At 41.0% G+C, this 17,933-nt stretch overlaps 3 protein-coding genes across 3 annotated transcripts; all 3 read left to right on the top strand.

Moving 5' to 3' along the window:
* Positions 1–2,651: 2,651 nt before the first annotated feature.
* On the top strand, positions 2,652–7,329 carry LOC113012443 (alcohol dehydrogenase 1). Its single transcript, XM_026152660.2, has 9 exons — positions 2,652–2,836; positions 3,756–3,857; positions 5,349–5,490; positions 5,582–5,669; positions 5,772–5,991; positions 6,094–6,354; positions 6,461–6,593; positions 6,925–7,063; positions 7,157–7,329. Exons 1-9 carry the CDS (start codon positions 2,819–2,821, stop codon positions 7,188–7,190), a joined length of 1,137 nt encoding a protein of 378 aa, XP_026008445.2. The 5' UTR covers positions 2,652–2,818; the 3' UTR covers positions 7,191–7,329.
* An 886-nt stretch (positions 7,330–8,215) lies between these two features.
* LOC113012549 (alcohol dehydrogenase 1-like) lies at positions 8,216–12,360 on the top strand. The gene is made up of 11 exons (XM_026152827.2): positions 8,216–8,350; positions 9,685–9,704; positions 9,841–9,942; positions 10,094–10,235; positions 10,490–10,577; positions 10,670–10,889; positions 10,989–11,249; positions 11,398–11,530; positions 11,858–11,996; positions 12,076–12,110; positions 12,189–12,360. Exons 1-10 carry the CDS (start codon positions 8,251–8,253, stop codon positions 12,107–12,109), a joined length of 1,239 nt encoding a protein of 412 aa, XP_026008612.2. The 5' UTR covers positions 8,216–8,250; the 3' UTR covers position 12,110; positions 12,189–12,360.
* A 979-nt stretch (positions 12,361–13,339) lies between these two features.
* Positions 13,340–17,107, top strand: LOC113011921 (alcohol dehydrogenase 1-like). Its single transcript, XM_080293657.1, has 10 exons — positions 13,340–13,499; positions 13,688–13,753; positions 14,682–14,783; positions 14,890–15,031; positions 15,474–15,561; positions 15,779–15,992; positions 16,099–16,359; positions 16,522–16,654; positions 16,744–16,882; positions 16,983–17,107. Exons 2-10 carry the CDS (start codon positions 13,736–13,738, stop codon positions 17,014–17,016), a joined length of 1,131 nt encoding a protein of 376 aa, XP_080149783.1. The 5' UTR covers positions 13,340–13,499; positions 13,688–13,735; the 3' UTR covers positions 17,017–17,107.
* The last annotated feature ends 826 nt before the right edge of the window (positions 17,108–17,933 follow it).

Genomic DNA, 17,933 nt, shown 5'->3' with positions numbered 1-17,933 from the left:
CTTCATTCCCCCAGGTGAACAGTTAGAGCCCATATTTACAAAAGGTCCTGTTCAGGTGCAAAAAGAAACTATTTGGAAAACTTTGTGCCAACCCCACAGTATGCTGTTGGTGTGAAATGCATTTTGCTTGCAGTTAAACTTGATCATAACTGTATCTTTTTAAGTTGCCAGCTGTTTGTGAGGTGATTGTTTCACAACCGTTGGAATACTCTTAAATAGTTGGGGGACATTTTAACAGGGAACAACAGTCCTGAACTTTTCTAGATATAATGTCCAATTTAGGGTTTGTTTGGGTTTTTTTGGATGACACCGGAGGCACGCAAAAAGCTAAAAGTATGGAATGCTGCTTTTAAGTCTAGTGATGAGGCTGTGTTCAAGACAGCTAGAGCCAGCCTGAACTGTGCATTTATGCTGGAAGGTTCAGTTTCTTCTGTGACCCTATAACACCAGGTGCATGTGGCAGGAGATTCAAGCAATAATAGCTTATAAGGCTACTCCTACACTGTATGACAACAACCCACACCTCCTCAACGACCTCAACGAATCTTTCTGTAGATTTGCAACAGACAACACCTCTGCAATAAAAGCCAGTCTTCACGCGGATAAGAAAGCGCTGAATCTCAATGCGGATGATGTCTGGGAAAACACTGGGAAAAGTGAATGTACGGAAAACATTCCAGGATGGGTACTGTTGGAATTTATTTTGATCTTTAAGGCTAATATCTCATAATTAGTATCACATATTTGTGTTTTGTCCTTTGTTGCACACAGTGTAATGTAGGAGTTTTGGAAGTAGACTTTTACTCTGATACTAACAGAGACAACACTTCCTCACAACCCCCTCACAGGAATGTGGCCTTGATCATAAATCTGCTGTTATGGTATGCACTTTACACCCCTTCTTTAACTCTACGGGGCTGACCGGAGAACAAAACGTGGTTTCATCGTAACGGGAGTGTTGCCTGCAAAAGGGCGTCCCCAAATAAGGAGAGGTCCAGAAAGCTGCAGAGCTGGTGATTGGCCGTGAGCTGGTATCAAACCTAAGGCCACTCTCAGCTCTTTCGACCAACCATGTCAACATTCAGTTTCTGTGACCAGCAGTAAAAAGTGTATACTGCCTGGGTGCGGCAGCCTTTGAGCCTGAGAGAGGCCTACAACGCCATGTAAAACTAATTTAAAATTTTAAATGTTTTATTAATTATCTGTGAAAACTTATAATTGGAGCATATTTGTCTTGTCTCTCATAATAAAAACCCCAACAGTACTCGGGGAGTGCGGTGACCAGCTAGCAAACGTCCTTAGAGATATCTTTAACAACTCCTTGGAGCAGACTGTGGTTCCATCATGTTTCAAGTCTGCCACCATCATCCCTGTGCCCATCACGTGTTTTAATGACTACAACCCTGCTGCACGAACTCCCATAATGATGAAGAACTTCGAGAAGTTGGTAAAGGACTACATATCTTTAATGCCTCCCATATTTGACCGATTCCAGTTTGCTTACCAGCCAAACCGCTCTCCAGAGGACGCCATTTCCTCTGTTCTCCACCTGAGCTTGGTACATCTGGAGTAGAAAACAGTCAGCACTCCCATGGTTAACTGGCTGCTGGACTTCCTCACCAACAGACCTCAGTCAGCGAATGGGAAACAGCATCTCCATCTCCATCGGCTCCACCGGCTCCACTCAGGTCTGTGTCCTGAGCCCACTGCTGTTCACGCTGTGACACATGACTCCAGTGCTGCATCTGCTTCTAGTCACATCATCAAGTATGCACATGACACAACAGTGGTGGGTCTCATTAGGGACAACAGCGACCTGTCCTATAGAGATAAGGTGAAGCCGTGGATCTGTGCAGTGCTAACAATCTGTTCCGAAACGTCAAGAAGACCAAGGAGATGATCATCGAATTCAGGACAAAACTCTCATCAATGACAACAGTGCTGTTGAGGTAGTCACCAGGGATTTTCTGGGGGTACAGATAACTGACAGCCTGGACTGGAATGAGCTTGAGAGTTTGTAGCAAGTTTTATTTCAAGGTCTTGAGAAGGGTAGTTGATAATTATAAAGTTTATGATGGGAGTTCTCTCAAAGACTTGTATATTGACCTTTATCTATATAAGACTAAAGGGCTGATGCAATATCTAGAACTGTTACTAAAGTCCAGTAACATTGTACACAAATCCAAAAGATAACATTTCTAATGTGCCAACTTACTGTTACGCACCTGTGATTGTACAGTTGACTAAGAAATCATCTGTCAAATTTCCAAACTGTGAATGTGAAGCCTGAGTGCCACCGAAATCTTTCACCTCCTTGACATACTATATAAAGTTTTCAAAATTATAGAACAATTCAGTGGATTTGTCATTGTGATGATTGTTGTTGAGTGTCATAAACTGTGTAATTATAAAGAAATAAATGTAAATTTTTATGCCATTCAGCATAAATGACTCACGATGGCCACTCAAACAAAATAACAGAAATACAGCGTCAGGTAGCTCTGTAAGTTGTCATAGTTTTTGATAAACGCAGTACAAAAGTGAGTTTTTCCATGATTTATTATCATCTGTGTTGACTGTGGGTTGTTTGTGCAAACATAGCAGCCTCCATATCTATTCTCCATATGAGTTTAAGCAAGGGAAGAAGAAAAAACGTTTTCAGTTTGCAATCATTGAAAAGTCCCTGCCCATCTGGTGGTTGCATAACTCCCTCTCCAGCTGTAGTATTTTAGCAGCAAGTCCAAGCAAGTTTCTCTGACTCCAGTCCTGCAGCTCCTGTTGCTTTCAACTTTTTTGTGACTCTGTCATAGTTGCAGAAATGTCCACCGCTGGTAAGGTAGGTACATAATTCCACATGGGAGGCCTCATTTACAGCTTTAATGTTTTAATGTGGGTTTGTTTGTTTGTTTGTTTGTTTGTTTTTGTTTTGTTGTTTCAAAAAATTTTGTTGCAAACCTCACATTAAAATATTGTACTTGGTTGAAATGTATTTTGCTGTACCTCTGTGTCTAAGTGTGGGTGGGTGTGTCATGAACACTGTAATAGCCGAAAGTGTTACAGATAAGGGTTTCAGGGCAGTTGAGCAGTTGTTAACCTATATCCTTTTACACATGCATGTTTATTCCACTAAGCCCAGCCTAGAGTTACTACTTTGATTGCAATAAAACTGTGATGAAATACATCTGTGAAATATTGCGTTTCCTATTTTGACTTGGAATGCACTTTCAAGCCATCGAGACAGTTTTGTGCAACTGCAAATTTTGGCAAGGATGCTGCTGTGGAAGGCCAAAAGAAAAGTATGGCGCATGCCCAAGAATTTAGTGCAGGGAATTCAAAAATAATGACCAAAAAAGCCCCTTTATTTATGTAATGTAACAACATGTGATTTAGTGAATGGTTTATTTTGTGTTATTCAATTTCCAGAGTCTACATTTACTACATTTGCTAAATGAGACATGGACTTTAGACTGTTCCTTGTCATATGATGTTTGCCCTTCTGCAGGAAAAGCCTTATCTGAACTATTAAAACCAATCTGCTGTTAAACAGTGGCTCTTTTGCACAAACTCTTGCTTGCACCAGTTGAATAGTATAATTTAAAGATGTTTGAAATTTCTCGAGTTGTGCCAGGCAGGCATTAATGCACTTCAAATTACAAATGCTACATGAGTAGGTGCTTGTCATAACTCTCCAGAAACCCATCTTGGTATAGTTCAGCAGCACCCCAAAAATGTGACATTTCACGCTGCCACTTTAGGTCATCAAGTGCAAGGCAGCAGTGGCCTGGGAGCCAAACAAGCCTATGGTGATTGAGGAGATTGAGGTAGCCCCACCTCAGGCCAATGAGGTCCGGATCAAGGTGAGAATCGACACACACACATTCACAGATATCTCTTAGTGCACTTGTGTTGGTGAATGAAAGGAATCATAATAGTGGGTTCTAATCTAAGCAAAAGTTGCAGGAAACTGTTTCTCATGGTGAAACACAAAAAATGGGTAATAAGGCAAAAGTGAAAAATCTGAAAGATAAAAACTCGGATAACTAAAGAGCAGAATCTCCACTTCTTAGCTAATATTCAAATATTCAAATCAGCTGTAACCTGACAAGGACAAAGTGCAGGTGACAAAAATAGACATAAAAAAATATACAGGGTGGGCCATTTATATGGATACACTGTAATAACATGGGAATGGTTGGTGATATTAAAGTCCTGTTTGTGGCACATTAGTATATGTGAGGGGGCAAACTCCTCAAGATGGGTGGTGACCATGGTGGCCGTTTAGAAGTCGGCCATCTTGGATACAACTTTTGTTTTTTCAATAGGAAGAGGGCCATGTGACACATCAAACTTATTGGTAATGTCACAAAAAAAAACCAATGGTGTGCTTGGTTGCCCCACCCTGTAGATCAGACAAATAAGACAGTGTTTACTTGCGGACGTATGATGTCAGTCAGACCCAGTGAAATTACGTTCCTTTCAAAATGTTGCTCAACATTGTTTAGTGACATGTCAGCACATTTCAATGTGAAATGCAGTCAGAATACCATCAGATGCTCTGCAGACTGTTTGTAAAATAACTCTTAGCTCCTTTTTAGGATCTTAAAGTAATTCCAGGCTCATCTTCTCCAAGATTTCATGTCCAGTTGACTGACAAGAGGCACAGAGATGCAGAGATGAGACCTACAATGTCACACAGTAGATCTTGCCTTTAGCTCTAATAAAGTATACTAATGCAGCTTTTTATCAGCTATCATTAGCTAGCAAATGAGGCTATCATCTAAAAACTGAATCTCTGATGGGAGCAGATATGAAAAATATTGTCTTTCAGTAGTACTTGTTGGTTCTATACCATTTAATACTGTTCAAAATGATTCTAAGGCTAAAAGCTGTAGGCGACAGTGAGCAGTTTTTTTTTTTAACTAGTCATTATGGAATTGCAGTACACTATCCACACAGTATGACAAAAGAAACTGTGGGACTTGGACACCTTTTACCACAAAGAATAACCATGTCTGACCAGGTTTGATGGGGTGTAGCCACTGTATTTAATCTCTAAAAGTCCATGAAAAATCAGGACAGAGATGTTAGCCACTGGACTCGGATAAAGACCTAATAACATCCGGGGGAAATTTTAACCCCAGAAATGTTCTTATTTAACAAAATGCTTCCTCATTTTGGGTGTATTTCTGGTATATAGCAAAAGACAGAGTTTCATCCATTCCCTTGCGTTTCCATTTCTTTCACATTCTTGCTATGTCAGGTAAAAAGCTTAGCAAACTGCACAGATAAAACCACAAGCCAAACTCTTCAAGTGTCCAAAAGAAACAATCATCTGTGTTCTCATGCAGATCGTTGCAACTGGAGTGTGCCACACTGACCTGTACCACCTTTTTGAGGGTATGCACAAAGATGGCTTCCCAGCAGTGCTTGGACACGAGGGAGCTGGCATAGTAGAGAGCGTTGGCCCCGGCGTTACTGAGTTTCAGCCAGGTCAGTTAAAGCTTTCATTTGTCTGTCTTGTCATGTTCACCAGGTGGTCTCTGTAAGATGCAGCATTCTCAGCCTTGTTTTTGAATTTTAGGAGACAAGGTGATCCCTCTGTTCATCTCCCAGTGTCGGGAATGTCGCTTCTGTAAGAATCCTAAGACCAATCAGTGTGAAAAAGGCTGGTGAGTTAATAGTTTTCTTAATTTCGCTTAATCGTAGAATTTGTTTTATATGTACCCTCTGCCACAAAGTACTATATTTTTTAACCAATGTTTTCTGTACAGGGCTGCTGATAGTCATGATGTGATGGCTTTAGCAGAATCCAGGTTCACCTGTAAGGGGATAAAGGTGCTGCAGTTTATGGGGACCAGCACCTTCTCTGAGTACACTGTGATGAACCAGATGGCTGTGGCTAAGATCGACCCGGCTGCTCCTCTGGACAAAGTCTGCCTCCTTGGGTGTGGGGTCTGCACTGGATATGGGGCAGCTGTTAATACTGCTAAGGTGTGTATGTAGGTTTGACAGCAGGCGAAGATTGATGTTTGTTACTGTATGAAGTCTTAACAAGTCCAGAGTATCCAAACTGACTGTTTTTTTTTCCTCCAGGTTGAGCCGGGCTCCACCTGTGCCGTGTTTGGTCTGGGAGCTGTGGGTTTGGCTGCAGTCATGGGCTGCAAGGCTGCAGGAGCCAAAAGGATTATCGCTGTTGACATCAATCCAGACAAGTTTGAGAAGGCCAAAGTGTTTGGAGCCACTGAGTTTGTGAACCCAAAGGATCACAACAAACCCATCAATGAAGTTTTGGCTGAGATGACTGGTGGAGGTGTGGACTACTCCCTGGAATGTGTCGGGAACGTGGCAGTCATGGTGAGGCAGACTGACAAATTTGAATAAAGACTGGATCAGTTTGTAAATATGGTCAAGAACCCTATGTTTACAAGTCAGCTGACATTTGGCTGGTTTTATCATGTAGCGCAGTGCCTTGGAGTCTTGTATCAAAGGCTGGGGTGTCAGCGTGCTGGTTGGCTGGACTGATCTCCACGACTTTGCAGCCCGACCCATTCAGCTCATTGCTGGACGTACATGGAAGGGCTCTTTGTTTGGAGGTGAGGCACATGTGATCATCCACACTAACTAATGTAATTTAATGTAACCACCACCGCAGCATTACTGAGCACAGCTTCCAGTTTTGGGGAGGTGTTTCTGCATCCATATGCATCTAACTTTCTTCAGCTTTACATCAGCACATTGAGTGCAGAACTTTGAAAAGCACCAGGTTGTATTCAGCACATTCAAACATCTGCACATTTTCCATAATTGGTTTCACACACCAAATTACCAGGAACAGTACCTCCTGTGCTGTGACAGTGGCCAGAAGGCTTGAAGTGAGAAAAGACTAATTGATGTTATAATATGCTTTTTATATCTGGGGCTCAGGATTTAAAAGTAAGGATGGCGTCCCTGAGATGGTTAAAGCTTACCTGAACAAGAAGGTGAAGCTGGATGAGTTCATCACTCATAAAATGACTTTGGACCAGGTCAACGATGCCATTGAACTGATGAAGCACGGCAAATGGTACATACTTTCTCAATTATTACTAACTAGATGCAAAAATGAAAAACTAATAGGTGCAAGTCTTCTAATTTGTGCTTTGTATTTGTTTCCCAGCATCCGGACAGTTCTGAGTGTTTCTCCACAGTAAGACCACTTCATTCCTCAGCTCTACAGTGAACACCATTCAACAGATTATGTGCAGATTGTGTTTGTAAGAATTATCATCAGTGTTCACATGATCAAAATCTGAGGAGTGATTGTGCAGCAAAATAAATGGTTTTAACAGATGACTGGTTTCCTCACTTCTGATCAGATTTGGTTGTGTTATTTTATAAGTCGGTGCAGAGGCTGTAATTCAGTTCACTATTTCACTGGTTGTAGTGTGGCACAAGCTTTCTAGTCAGTTTAGATTTACAGACTTGTCTAATCAACTATATGTACTTAGGTTGGCAAACAGTGTTGAAATTACACTACTAGTGATGAGATCATGGATTTATTACCACAGCTATTTCTGCCTGTTGCACTACTTTCCTGGTAACATCAAAAGGAGGCAATATTTCAGCTAAAAGAGTTAAAGCTATTAACTTTCTCCTATAAACCCCTTTAGAAAGCCTTTTATATTTTCTCACTCAGATTCTTGCTTCAAATATTGACAGGGGTTATACACGAATGCACTAAGATGCATTTGTTTGGCTGAATGATGCAGTTTTTCCTTTTATATTGAACTTTTATTTGCAAAAGTACCCATCCAGACAGAATTACTTAGCCTTCTTTTCAGTAACAGTTCCTGGAGTTCTAGAGGAAGCACAAAGAGAACATGTGCAGAAGGGTCTTCCACAGGTTTGAACCCAGGGCCAACTTCTTGTTGGGCGATTGAGGTAATCACTGAGCCACCATCGTACTGTGCATTCAGAAATACTGTCCTGAGTCATTTTTCTGGGGTTGTTGGATGAAAAAACAAAACAAACAAAACTGTCTTTCACTGTAGATTCATATTAAATTCATATTATATTTATTTTTTTATTTTTGTACTTGATAGATAGCTTAGCTTAGAATAAACTCCCATCAATTATGATGATGGTGATGGTGATGATGATGATGATGATTATTATTATTATACATTATTTGCAGTCGGACTTTGAGTCATTTTAACGTTCCAGGTCAGCTCATTTAGGCATGCCTCATTAGCCGCTTTCCTTATAAGGAAAATGCAGCTGCAAAGCGAATATTGGCCAGCCCTTAATTACCACCCTGCACCTTGGAGCATCCGTTGTTTCCCACCTGTTGTAGACCCGCTATTTCCTTCAGGTATGTGCAAGTTGCTTTCTTTGTGATTGTGTTTACGGTCTCGTTCTGCCCTGGAAAAGCAAAAATTAGCTGGCTGAACTCGTTTAACTGATCTCTCCTTCATTGCTGTGTTGTTGTGCATTTCTGAAATGCTGCCAGTAATGTTAGAGGTTTTCTAAGCAGTGGGAACTCAGAATCATTGTTTCAACATGGTAACCCAAGCCAGCTCATGTTTCATTATAAACTAGTAAGATGAGTCGAGTAACTCTGAAATAAGTGACCTTGTTCTAGAAAGGTTGATCAGAGTGAGTTTCAACACCTGTGTTCCTCCTGAGTTAAGTGAAGCAAATCCATCCTAAGTGAAGTGGTATCCTTTTAATGTGGCCTATGTAGCATTTTAACTTAAAGAATTAGAGGGGACAATGGAAAGCTTTTTGGGTTCCTTGTCTTCCCAGTTATAATTTACCCTACTTTAAATTTTATTAACAAATAAAAGAACCACATGATTGATGATTACATTTGAGTTTAAAGAAATTGAATCTAATTAAATGTAAATCAGCTTTAATGTAACTGGGATTAAAGCCACTGCAGATTGAGTCAAAGCTACAGTGTACTTATGCGTGTGTGGTGTTCAGACCCAGTCAGGCCTCCTTTAACCTCTCAGTGGAAAATCTGAAGCTTTAGACTGATTTGATAACAAATATTGTACCTCTCCAAATCAACCTGTCTGCATCCTGGATTCAAAACATCTTTGAAATCAATTTAAGATTAAGATTAGACAATTCATTTACAGACTGGCCCTCAAATCGTCGCGTTATTGCAAAAGATGAGTTTAGATTTAACCTTACATTTAAAATTCAACTTTTTGGTTTAACACCTATATTTCACATTTAGATGGAACTGGTTTGCAAATGTTGCAAACATGGTTTGAAGAGTTTTTGTTTTTTAAATCCACATTTTAAAGTTTGGAACCAAATTGACTTCAGCATGGTTTAGTTTACAAAACGCATAACATACAGGTTAATTATAAAGCTTGGATGTCATATGTGGGGAACATTTGTATTTGAAGCCACGTCTGTTTAACCTAACTGGTTAATGGTAGTAGTTGGGTAAATGAGTTAAAGTCTAGCTATAAACAAGCCCCACCCCCTCTAGTTTCATTCAAAAGAACACCGTTCACAACATTTGAAAGCATCACAAGCTCTCTGATATGAGAACTCTGCTGGGTTATTGATTGGTTTTAATTTTGAACTAACACTGCTAATACAGAGGAAAATTATAAGTTTGTGTCCCCATGAACTGCTGTCACACTACTTGTAACTACTCAAGTCCATCTCTCCACCTTTTTGTTACAGAAATGACCACTGCTGGTAATGTAAGTGTAAAATTTCCTTCTATAATTTTTCGTTTTTCAAAATTAAGGCTGAAAAAGGCTAATGGAGGCTAATTATAGTAATTTAATCATGTGCATTGGACTTGGAATTTTCTTCTTCCTCCAACTTCCCCTTTAGGTCATCAAGTGCAAGGCAGTAGTAGCCTGGGAGCCCCAGCAGCCTGTGGTGATTGAGGAGATAGAGGTAGCACCACCCCAGGCCAATGAGGTCCGCATCAAGGTGAGACGTCCACTTTCAAGACTTGCAGGCCCTCTCATCCTCTGAAATGATCCTGGAGCAATGTAGTACCTCCATAAAGTTCCTGTTTGACCAGAAGATTCACCAGAAACAACCTTGACTTTGGATTTGATTATTATTCCCGTGGTTACAGATTGTTTCAACAGCGCTGTGCCATTCAGACCTGTACTGCCTGTTGAAGGTTGTGGAGAAGGAATTTTTCCCAGTCGTCCTTGGCCATGAGGCGGCCGGCATTGTCGAGAGTGTTGGGCCTGGAGTCACAGAATTTCAGCCAGGTCAGTTTTTAACTTTGAACAAATTAAACTTCTCTCCGTGAACAAGAGATTGACCCTGACATCAGCCACAGCTGTTCCCATGGTGTTCAGGTTGGTTTTAGGAAGAGACTTGATTGCCTTTGTCCAGAGGGTGGTTTTAATTGTAAATTGTGATGTTCAAATTTTTAAATTCTCAATCCAAGTAAATGTGGTCCATAAGCGGGCACTCGGTTAATACGCCAAAGCAGAACGTGTGACCATTTATTTTTCCTCAGGAGACAAGGTGATTCCCCTCTACCTTCCTCAGTGTGGAGAATGTCGCTTCTGTAAGAGCCCTAAGACAAACCAGTGTGATGTAATTTGGTGAGTACAATCTTGCTTTATTCTCACCTCTCATTGCCACCATGTGCTGATGCGTACTCTTGAGGTTCATGTTTTCCCTCTATCTTGTTCAGGACTAGAATGGGTTCAAAAGAAATGGCACTGGAAAAGTCCAGATTAACCTGTAATGGGCAGAAGCTGCGGCAGTTTATGGGAATCAGCACCTTCTCTGAGTACACTGTGGCTCATCAGATGGCTGTGGCTAAGATTGACCCTGATGCTCCTCTGGATAAAGTCTGCCTCCTTGGGTGTGGGGTCTGCACTGGGTATGGGGCAGCTGTTAATACTGCTAAGGTGTGTATGCTGCTAGAACTGAAAGGTTTTTTTGTTTTAGTAACGACCTGTAAGCACTCATCCAAAATGAATCCCATTTACTGAAATCATCTCCTGCAGGTTGAGCCAGGCTCCACCTGTGCCGTGTTTGGTCTGGGAGCTGTGGGTTTGGCTGCAGTCATGGGCTGTGAGGCTGCAGGAGCCAAAAGGATTATTGTTGTTGACATCAACCCAGACAAGTTTGAGAAAGCCAGGGAGTTTGGAGCTACTGACTTCGTCAATCCCAAGGATCACAATAAACCCATTAGTCAAGTGCTAATGGAGATGACTGGTGGAGGTGTGGACTACTCCCTGGAATGTGTTGGTGATGTGGAATGCATGGTAGGGGAATTTTATGAAATTTAGATTCTCAATAGAGGGAATTAAGTGAAACAATTTCCTTTTTGTTTTTAAAACCCAAAAGACCTTGAGTCTAGTCTTTTCAGTGACTTCTATCCTTCTGCTGACTTGTTACCATTTCTCCATCTAGCGCAGTGCTTTGGAGTCCTGTGTGAAAGGCTGGGGTGTCAGTGTGATCGTGGGATTGACAGACATGCAAGACGTAACCACCCGACCTCTTCAGCTCACCTCGGGACGTACATGGACTGGCTGCCTGTTTGGAGGTGAGACAAATGTGACCATAACCAGTAGTTCTAGTGGGCTGGACCAGCGTACAACATTTTCACATGAGTGATTAAATCTGATGGGCAGCTCACAACAAATTGTTTGTGGTCTAAGCTGGCATGCTTCTCCAAATTAGGATTCAAGTATGCTTGATATGCAGCCCACCTGTTATAAGGCAAGAAGCGGGGCACTCCCTGGAGAGGTCCCCAGTCAGCTGGACATATTCATGTCATGAATTGGACTGAGATCTGCATAATTTCTTGCATCTTCTGTTGTAACAAACTGGTTAGTGCCGTTCTAACTTGTGTGTCTTTGGGTGGGGTCAGGATTTAAAAGTAAGGATGCTGTTCCTAAGATGGTGAAAGACTACCTGGAAAAGAAACTGAAGCTGGATGAGTTTATCAGTCACACTATGACTATGGATGAAATCAATGATGCCATTGACCTAATGAAGCAAGGCAAATGGTACATACAGCCTCAGCTGACATAACTTAATTACTAGATGTCCAAAACGAAGACCTAATTTGTGTTGTTTATTTCAAAGCATCCGGACAGTTATGAGTGTTTGTCCAGAATGAGGTAAAACGCAGCAAATGGTAGATTTACACTCACTGGCTGACTAAATGACACATTAATCATTCTTCTTTCTGTATCCAGGTGGTCATGAGCTTCTCCACAAAATAAACTCCAGTCCTGAATTCAACAACCCTAAAATAACTCATCACTACACTGTGCATAAAGGGAATCAGACATCCATGGATGGTTGAAATCTGTGTTGATAAGAGAAACTAAACACTGTTTAAAGAGCAAAATAAATGGTTTAAACAAATCTGTGTAGTTTATGCTTTTGTTGTACAATATATTAAGCAATGCATTGAATAGTGCCAGATGTAGTGACTCACATTTCATTAAGACTCGTGCAAATATTGCCTTTTAAAGTTTATTTTTGTTTAACACACTTTGCAATGCCTGAACTAATTGTTTTCAGAGTTTGACTATTTAATAACTGCTGTTCACATTTACACACAGCCTAATATAAATATGTACTTAACATAGCAGGGAGTGCCGTCGTCATCCCGCTAGTTTTGTCACAGATGTCCCTTGTTAACTTCTACTTTAATGTAATTGCTTATGACAGTGAACACAACTTCAGAATTCCAAACAGATCTGCCATTTGTATTCCTATCCTCAGATCCTTTAGATCCTGGCTTCATATGCACTTGCTTCAATCTTCTGCCATGACCACTCAGTACCAACTGTACACTTAAACTAATAGTTCTAAATTCCATCCATCCATTCGCTTCCGCTTATCCTTTTCAGGGTCGCGGGGGGCGCTGGAGCCTATCCCAGCTGTCATGGGGCGAAAGGCGGGGTACACCCTGGACAGGTCGCCAGTCTGTCGCAGGGCTAACACACAGGGACAGACAACCATTCACATTCACTCGCACATTCACACCTAGTGGCAATTTGGATTATCCAATTAACCTATCCCCACAAGCTGCATGTCTTTGGACGGTGGGAGGAAGCCGGATCAGGAGCAGATCTGTGCTTCTGTGTTCAGCCAGGGTTTAGTTTGCCATCCTACGGGGGGGTGGGGACTGAAACTTCAGCTTAAGTCCATATTCTAGTTTACTCATGTTGTCACATGTTGGAGTAAACTTGTCAATTCCCCTTTGACCCTCTTTAACTCAGGACACATTGGGAATGTCCTGAAACACTTGCTGGCTTGCATGCACTGCAAGAATGAAGTGTGATAACAGGACAGCATACTGCATTTGGGATGGGTGTGGTGTGTTTTGGTTTTCTTCATAAATAGTATGCTATGTAGTCTGGATATTCTGAGACACGTTGGAAATTAAAAATATAGTTCAACAGTTTTAGGATTACCTAAAGACTTTTGCATTACGGAATTTTTGTCATATTCTGCAAGTACATGTAAAAAGTGCTGATTTCACAATACCACCACAGGTGAGCAGTATTCCCCGAGGCAGTAAGACCATGTACATCTTGTCCTTTGGACAGAAACTTGACTATAATAATGGAAGTACATGTAATTCCCAGATTGTAAACAGTCTCATATAAAATGCTTGCGTAACCGTGCTGGGTAAACCTGACCTCTGAAGTCCCTACCAACAAATGTTTATGCGTCATCGCAGAATTTAAAGTCCATTCTTCTGTCGAGTTTTCCTCATTTGGTTGCAGAAATGGCCACAGCTGGTAAGGTAAGTAAATCATTTAAATGTGTTTCAATTACTTTTGCAGATTTTTATTTTTTTTTATAAAGGAAAGAATATCATAACACTTTACATGTGCTATGATTTAATGGTTTGCTTTGCACATATTTTAGCGAAATCATATTTTCCTCTTGAGATGGTAGTATTGTACTGATTTTACTGCTTAATTTATTAAGAATAGAACCACCAGGAAGGGTCACATTGAGTCATGTGTGGCATAGCTGCACTGAAATAAAGTCTGCATTGAAACTGTGAGGCAGGCATCAAAAACAGATCATCTTCTATTTAAAATTAACCTCAAAGCCAACTACAAAAACACAAACTAATATTGTAAAATTATTTAAACTGAACAAAGTTTATCATCTCATCCACATCTGCCTCTAAGGCTCATGACAAAATGTGTCTTAAAATTGTGTTGCCAGGGCAGCCAGCATGTGGTTGGATATTAATTTCTATGGGGTGAAAATGACCACCTCGGTGGTGCTGGGTAGACCCTCTAAGTCAGGGGTGTCCAACTCCAGGCGTCAAGGGCCGATGTCCTGCAGGTTTTAGATGTGTTCTTGATCCGACACAGCTGATTTAAATGGCTACATTACTGCCTCAACATGTCTTGAAGTTCTCCAGGAGCATGGTAATGAACTCATCATTTGATTCAGATGTGTTGACCCAGGGTGAGATCTAAAACCTGCAGGGCACCGGCCCTTGACGCCTGGAGTTGGACACCCCTGGTGTAAGTGGTCATTGTTACAAAACTTTTGAAATGGCACTAATGGTAAGGGGGGTCAGCCACTGATTAATAATTTCCTTTATTGCATATTTAAAGATTTTTATTTAAATTTCTCCATCTGCTCTGTTAAGTTGGTTTACAGAAATGACCTTGGTGGATAATTTTAATATTGTAACTCTGCCATTTAAGGTCATCAAGTGCAAGGCAGCAGTGGCCTGGGAATCCAGCAAGCCTCTGGTGATTGAAGAAATAGAGGTAGCCCCACCCCAGGCCAATGAGGTCCGCATTAAGGTAAGAAGCAGCCGGCTTTGATGCTCTTGTATGTTCTTTACGCTTTTCTACAACTAAACTCCTATAATCTCATTCAGTGCTTCTTTTACCGTCATATTTGCTGTAGATTGTGGCAACATCTCTGTGCCATTCAGACCTGTACTTCCTTTATGAGAGTCTGGACAAATCGCTCTTCCCAACCATCCTCGGTCATGAGGCAGCCGGCATTGTAGAGAGTGTTGGGCTGGGAGTGACGGAATTTCAGCCAGGTTTGTTTGAGATTGTTTAACATCCAAAAATATGCTTATTTGCATTTTGTGCAAGAGAGAAATAAGACTCATCTCAATCCTGTGTCTAAAGTCTGTAACAAATTTGCAACAAAAATGCAAGCAACTATAAGACAAAAAGGTAATGTTTCATTTAGTGTTCTTTTCTGTACAAGAAATTTATATTTTAGAATTTTAAGGATATTTTATCTTGCAGTGTTTTGAAAACAAATTCATGCTGGAATGGATGGAGTTTAAAAATGTTCAGACTTTCATAATTTGTTCATACGCAAGGTCAGAAGCACTCCTAAATTCATGGAGCATAAACAAGTTAGGTGCTATGTGAAATGTTTGTCATCCTCTGTGGATGTGAAATGTTTGACGGGTTACGTATGGATTTGTGTATACATGCTGTAAATGAGGCTCAATGCTTTCTGTCTTCCAGGAGACAAAGTAATTCCTCTTTTCCTACTCCAGTGTGGAGAATGTCGCTTCTGTAAGAGTCCTAAGACCAACCGGTGTGAAGAAGCAATGTGAGACTCATTTCATGCCATCTTATTCAGTTTTCATGTGCTTTTACACACACTGCACTTTTTTACAGACTAGATATAAATGTTGTGAAAGTATTCCGACTACTCGTCTTTTTATCAACTAGGTAACTGTTGATTTCATTCCTTCAAGAGGAATACTTTTAAAAGTTGTGCATAAAAAATAAAAAAAAATCCAAAACATCAAATATGTCTTGTTTAGGAAAAGGCACGCCCAGAAAAGCACAGAACATTCCAGGCTTACCTGTAAGGGGCAGAAACTGCAGCAATTTATGGGGACTGGGACCTTCTCTGAGTACACTGTGATGAACCAGATGGCTGTGGTTAAAATCGACCCGGCTGCTCCTCTGGATAAAGTCTGCCTCCTTGGGTGTGGGGTCTGCACTGGATATGGGGCAGCTGTTAATACTGCTAAGGTGTGTATGGTGGGCTAACGGAATAGCCATTGGAATTGGACATTTTGTGCTGGGGGTGTTTAATTTAATTTTTATGTCCAGTTTTGATCAGTCTCCTTTCCTGCAGGTTGAGCCGGGCTCCACCTGTGCCGTGTTTGGTCTGGGAGCTGTGGGTTTGGCTGCAGTCATGGGTTGCAAGGCTGCAGGAGCCAAAAGGATTATCGCTGTTGACATCAACCCAGACAAGTTTGAGAAGGCCAAAGTGTTTGGAGCTACTGACTTCGTCAATCCCAAGGATCACAATAAACCCATCAGCCAAGTGCTGATGGAGATGACTGGTGGAGGTGTGGACTACTCCCTGGAATGTATTGGGAATGTGGAATGCATGGTGAGGAAGATTTAATCTACTCGGTAGTATCAAATGTCTAGTTTAGTAAAAGTCAACTAAACCTTGCTCTTTTCCAGCAGTGGTTATTTAAGAAGTCCTTCATTAACATATCCTTGTATCCTTCTACATACAATTCTGCTGCTCCGCTGTTTCTCCATGTAGCGCAGTGCTTTGGAATCTTGTGTGGCAGGCTGGGGCGTTAGTGTCATTGTTGGATGGACAGACTTGCATGACGTAGCCACCCGACCTATTAATCTCATGCTTGGACGTACATGGACTGGGTGCTTGTTTGGAGGTGAGATAAATATAAGGGAGCTTACGGTGTCTTTATTAAGCTTATGTTGAGATTCATTACAGCTTGTCGTTTTGTCTTTTGGGGATCAGGATTTAAGGGTAAGGGTGGCATTCCTAGGATGGTTAAAGCATATCTGGACAAGAAGGTGATGCTGGATGAGTTCATTACTCACAACATGACTGTGGACCAGGTCAACGACGCCATTGAACTGTTGAAGAACGGTAAAAGGTAGATTTGCTCTACTATACTTTCTCCTCCATTATTGAGTCAACAGCAACACAGATTAGACCAAAACTTTGCTCAAATCTTTTCTCCTTTTTCCCCACAGTATCCGCACAGTCATGAGATTTTCTCCACAATAATGCTGCTGTGCTGCCTTCAATAACACTAAAGTTACTACCAGCGAACACTAATCAGTGTTTGAAGAGTAAAATAAATGGTCTCCCAGATGGATCTGTGTGTGTGTGTGTGTGTGTGTGTACTCATTTTTTTGGGCTGCATGTTCTGTGTCTTCGGCTATATCCACGATTTCACTACTAAACTGTACTTAAAGGGGCCTATTAGCTGCCAGCTGCTGGAAAGGTGGGGTGAAAAAGTTGCCAGCTTACAGCCAACAGACTTGCTTAACCATTCACACCTACAGTAAATTTAGAATCACAAGTTCACCCAACATACATGTCTTTTGACTGTGGGAGGAAGATGGAGTGCCCACACAGGCACAAAGAGAACATGTAAACTTCATTCAAATCCAGGATCTATTTGCTGTGAGGCAACTGTGCTAACCAAATATTAATAGATTTCTATAAAATTAACCCAAAAAACCTACATATGATAAAAGATTGAAGAAGTGATGTAATTGCCTTTGAATGCATTAAATTCACTCTTATGACTGGCAGCACCAAATAAATTGTGAGGCATACATTTCCTTCTTTAGCCAATTACTTATGCCAGCTGTTCTACATTCTTCAACAGAATTGGTTTCTTCTGACTGGGACACGATTTAGGCTCTCAGCCGGTCTTGTTTTCATTTCTGCACCTCCATCAGATTTAAATATTGGTAACCCTACTGATCCTAAATATTAATTTATTGCACATTGAATCATTCCAGTTTAACAGTGTACTGCAGTTCTGTAGGTGATCACATGAAGTCCTGTTGATGAACTGCATAGGTGGTTAAAATTCAAATAAATGTACTGTCTATTTCATTACTTTGAAAAGTGACTCCAACCACTTTCATTTTTCATGTAGAATTGTTTGTTGCTTTTTGGTTGTTGGTGGG

The sequence above is a fragment of the Astatotilapia calliptera genome, chromosome 19 (assembly GCF_964374335.1).
Source record: "Astatotilapia calliptera chromosome 19, fAstCal68.1, whole genome shotgun sequence".
Classification (NCBI taxonomy): domain Eukaryota; kingdom Metazoa; phylum Chordata; class Actinopteri; order Cichliformes; family Cichlidae; genus Astatotilapia; species Astatotilapia calliptera.
Note: the sequence above shows the minus strand (reverse complement) of the source record. Positions and strands in the feature narration are given on the sequence as shown.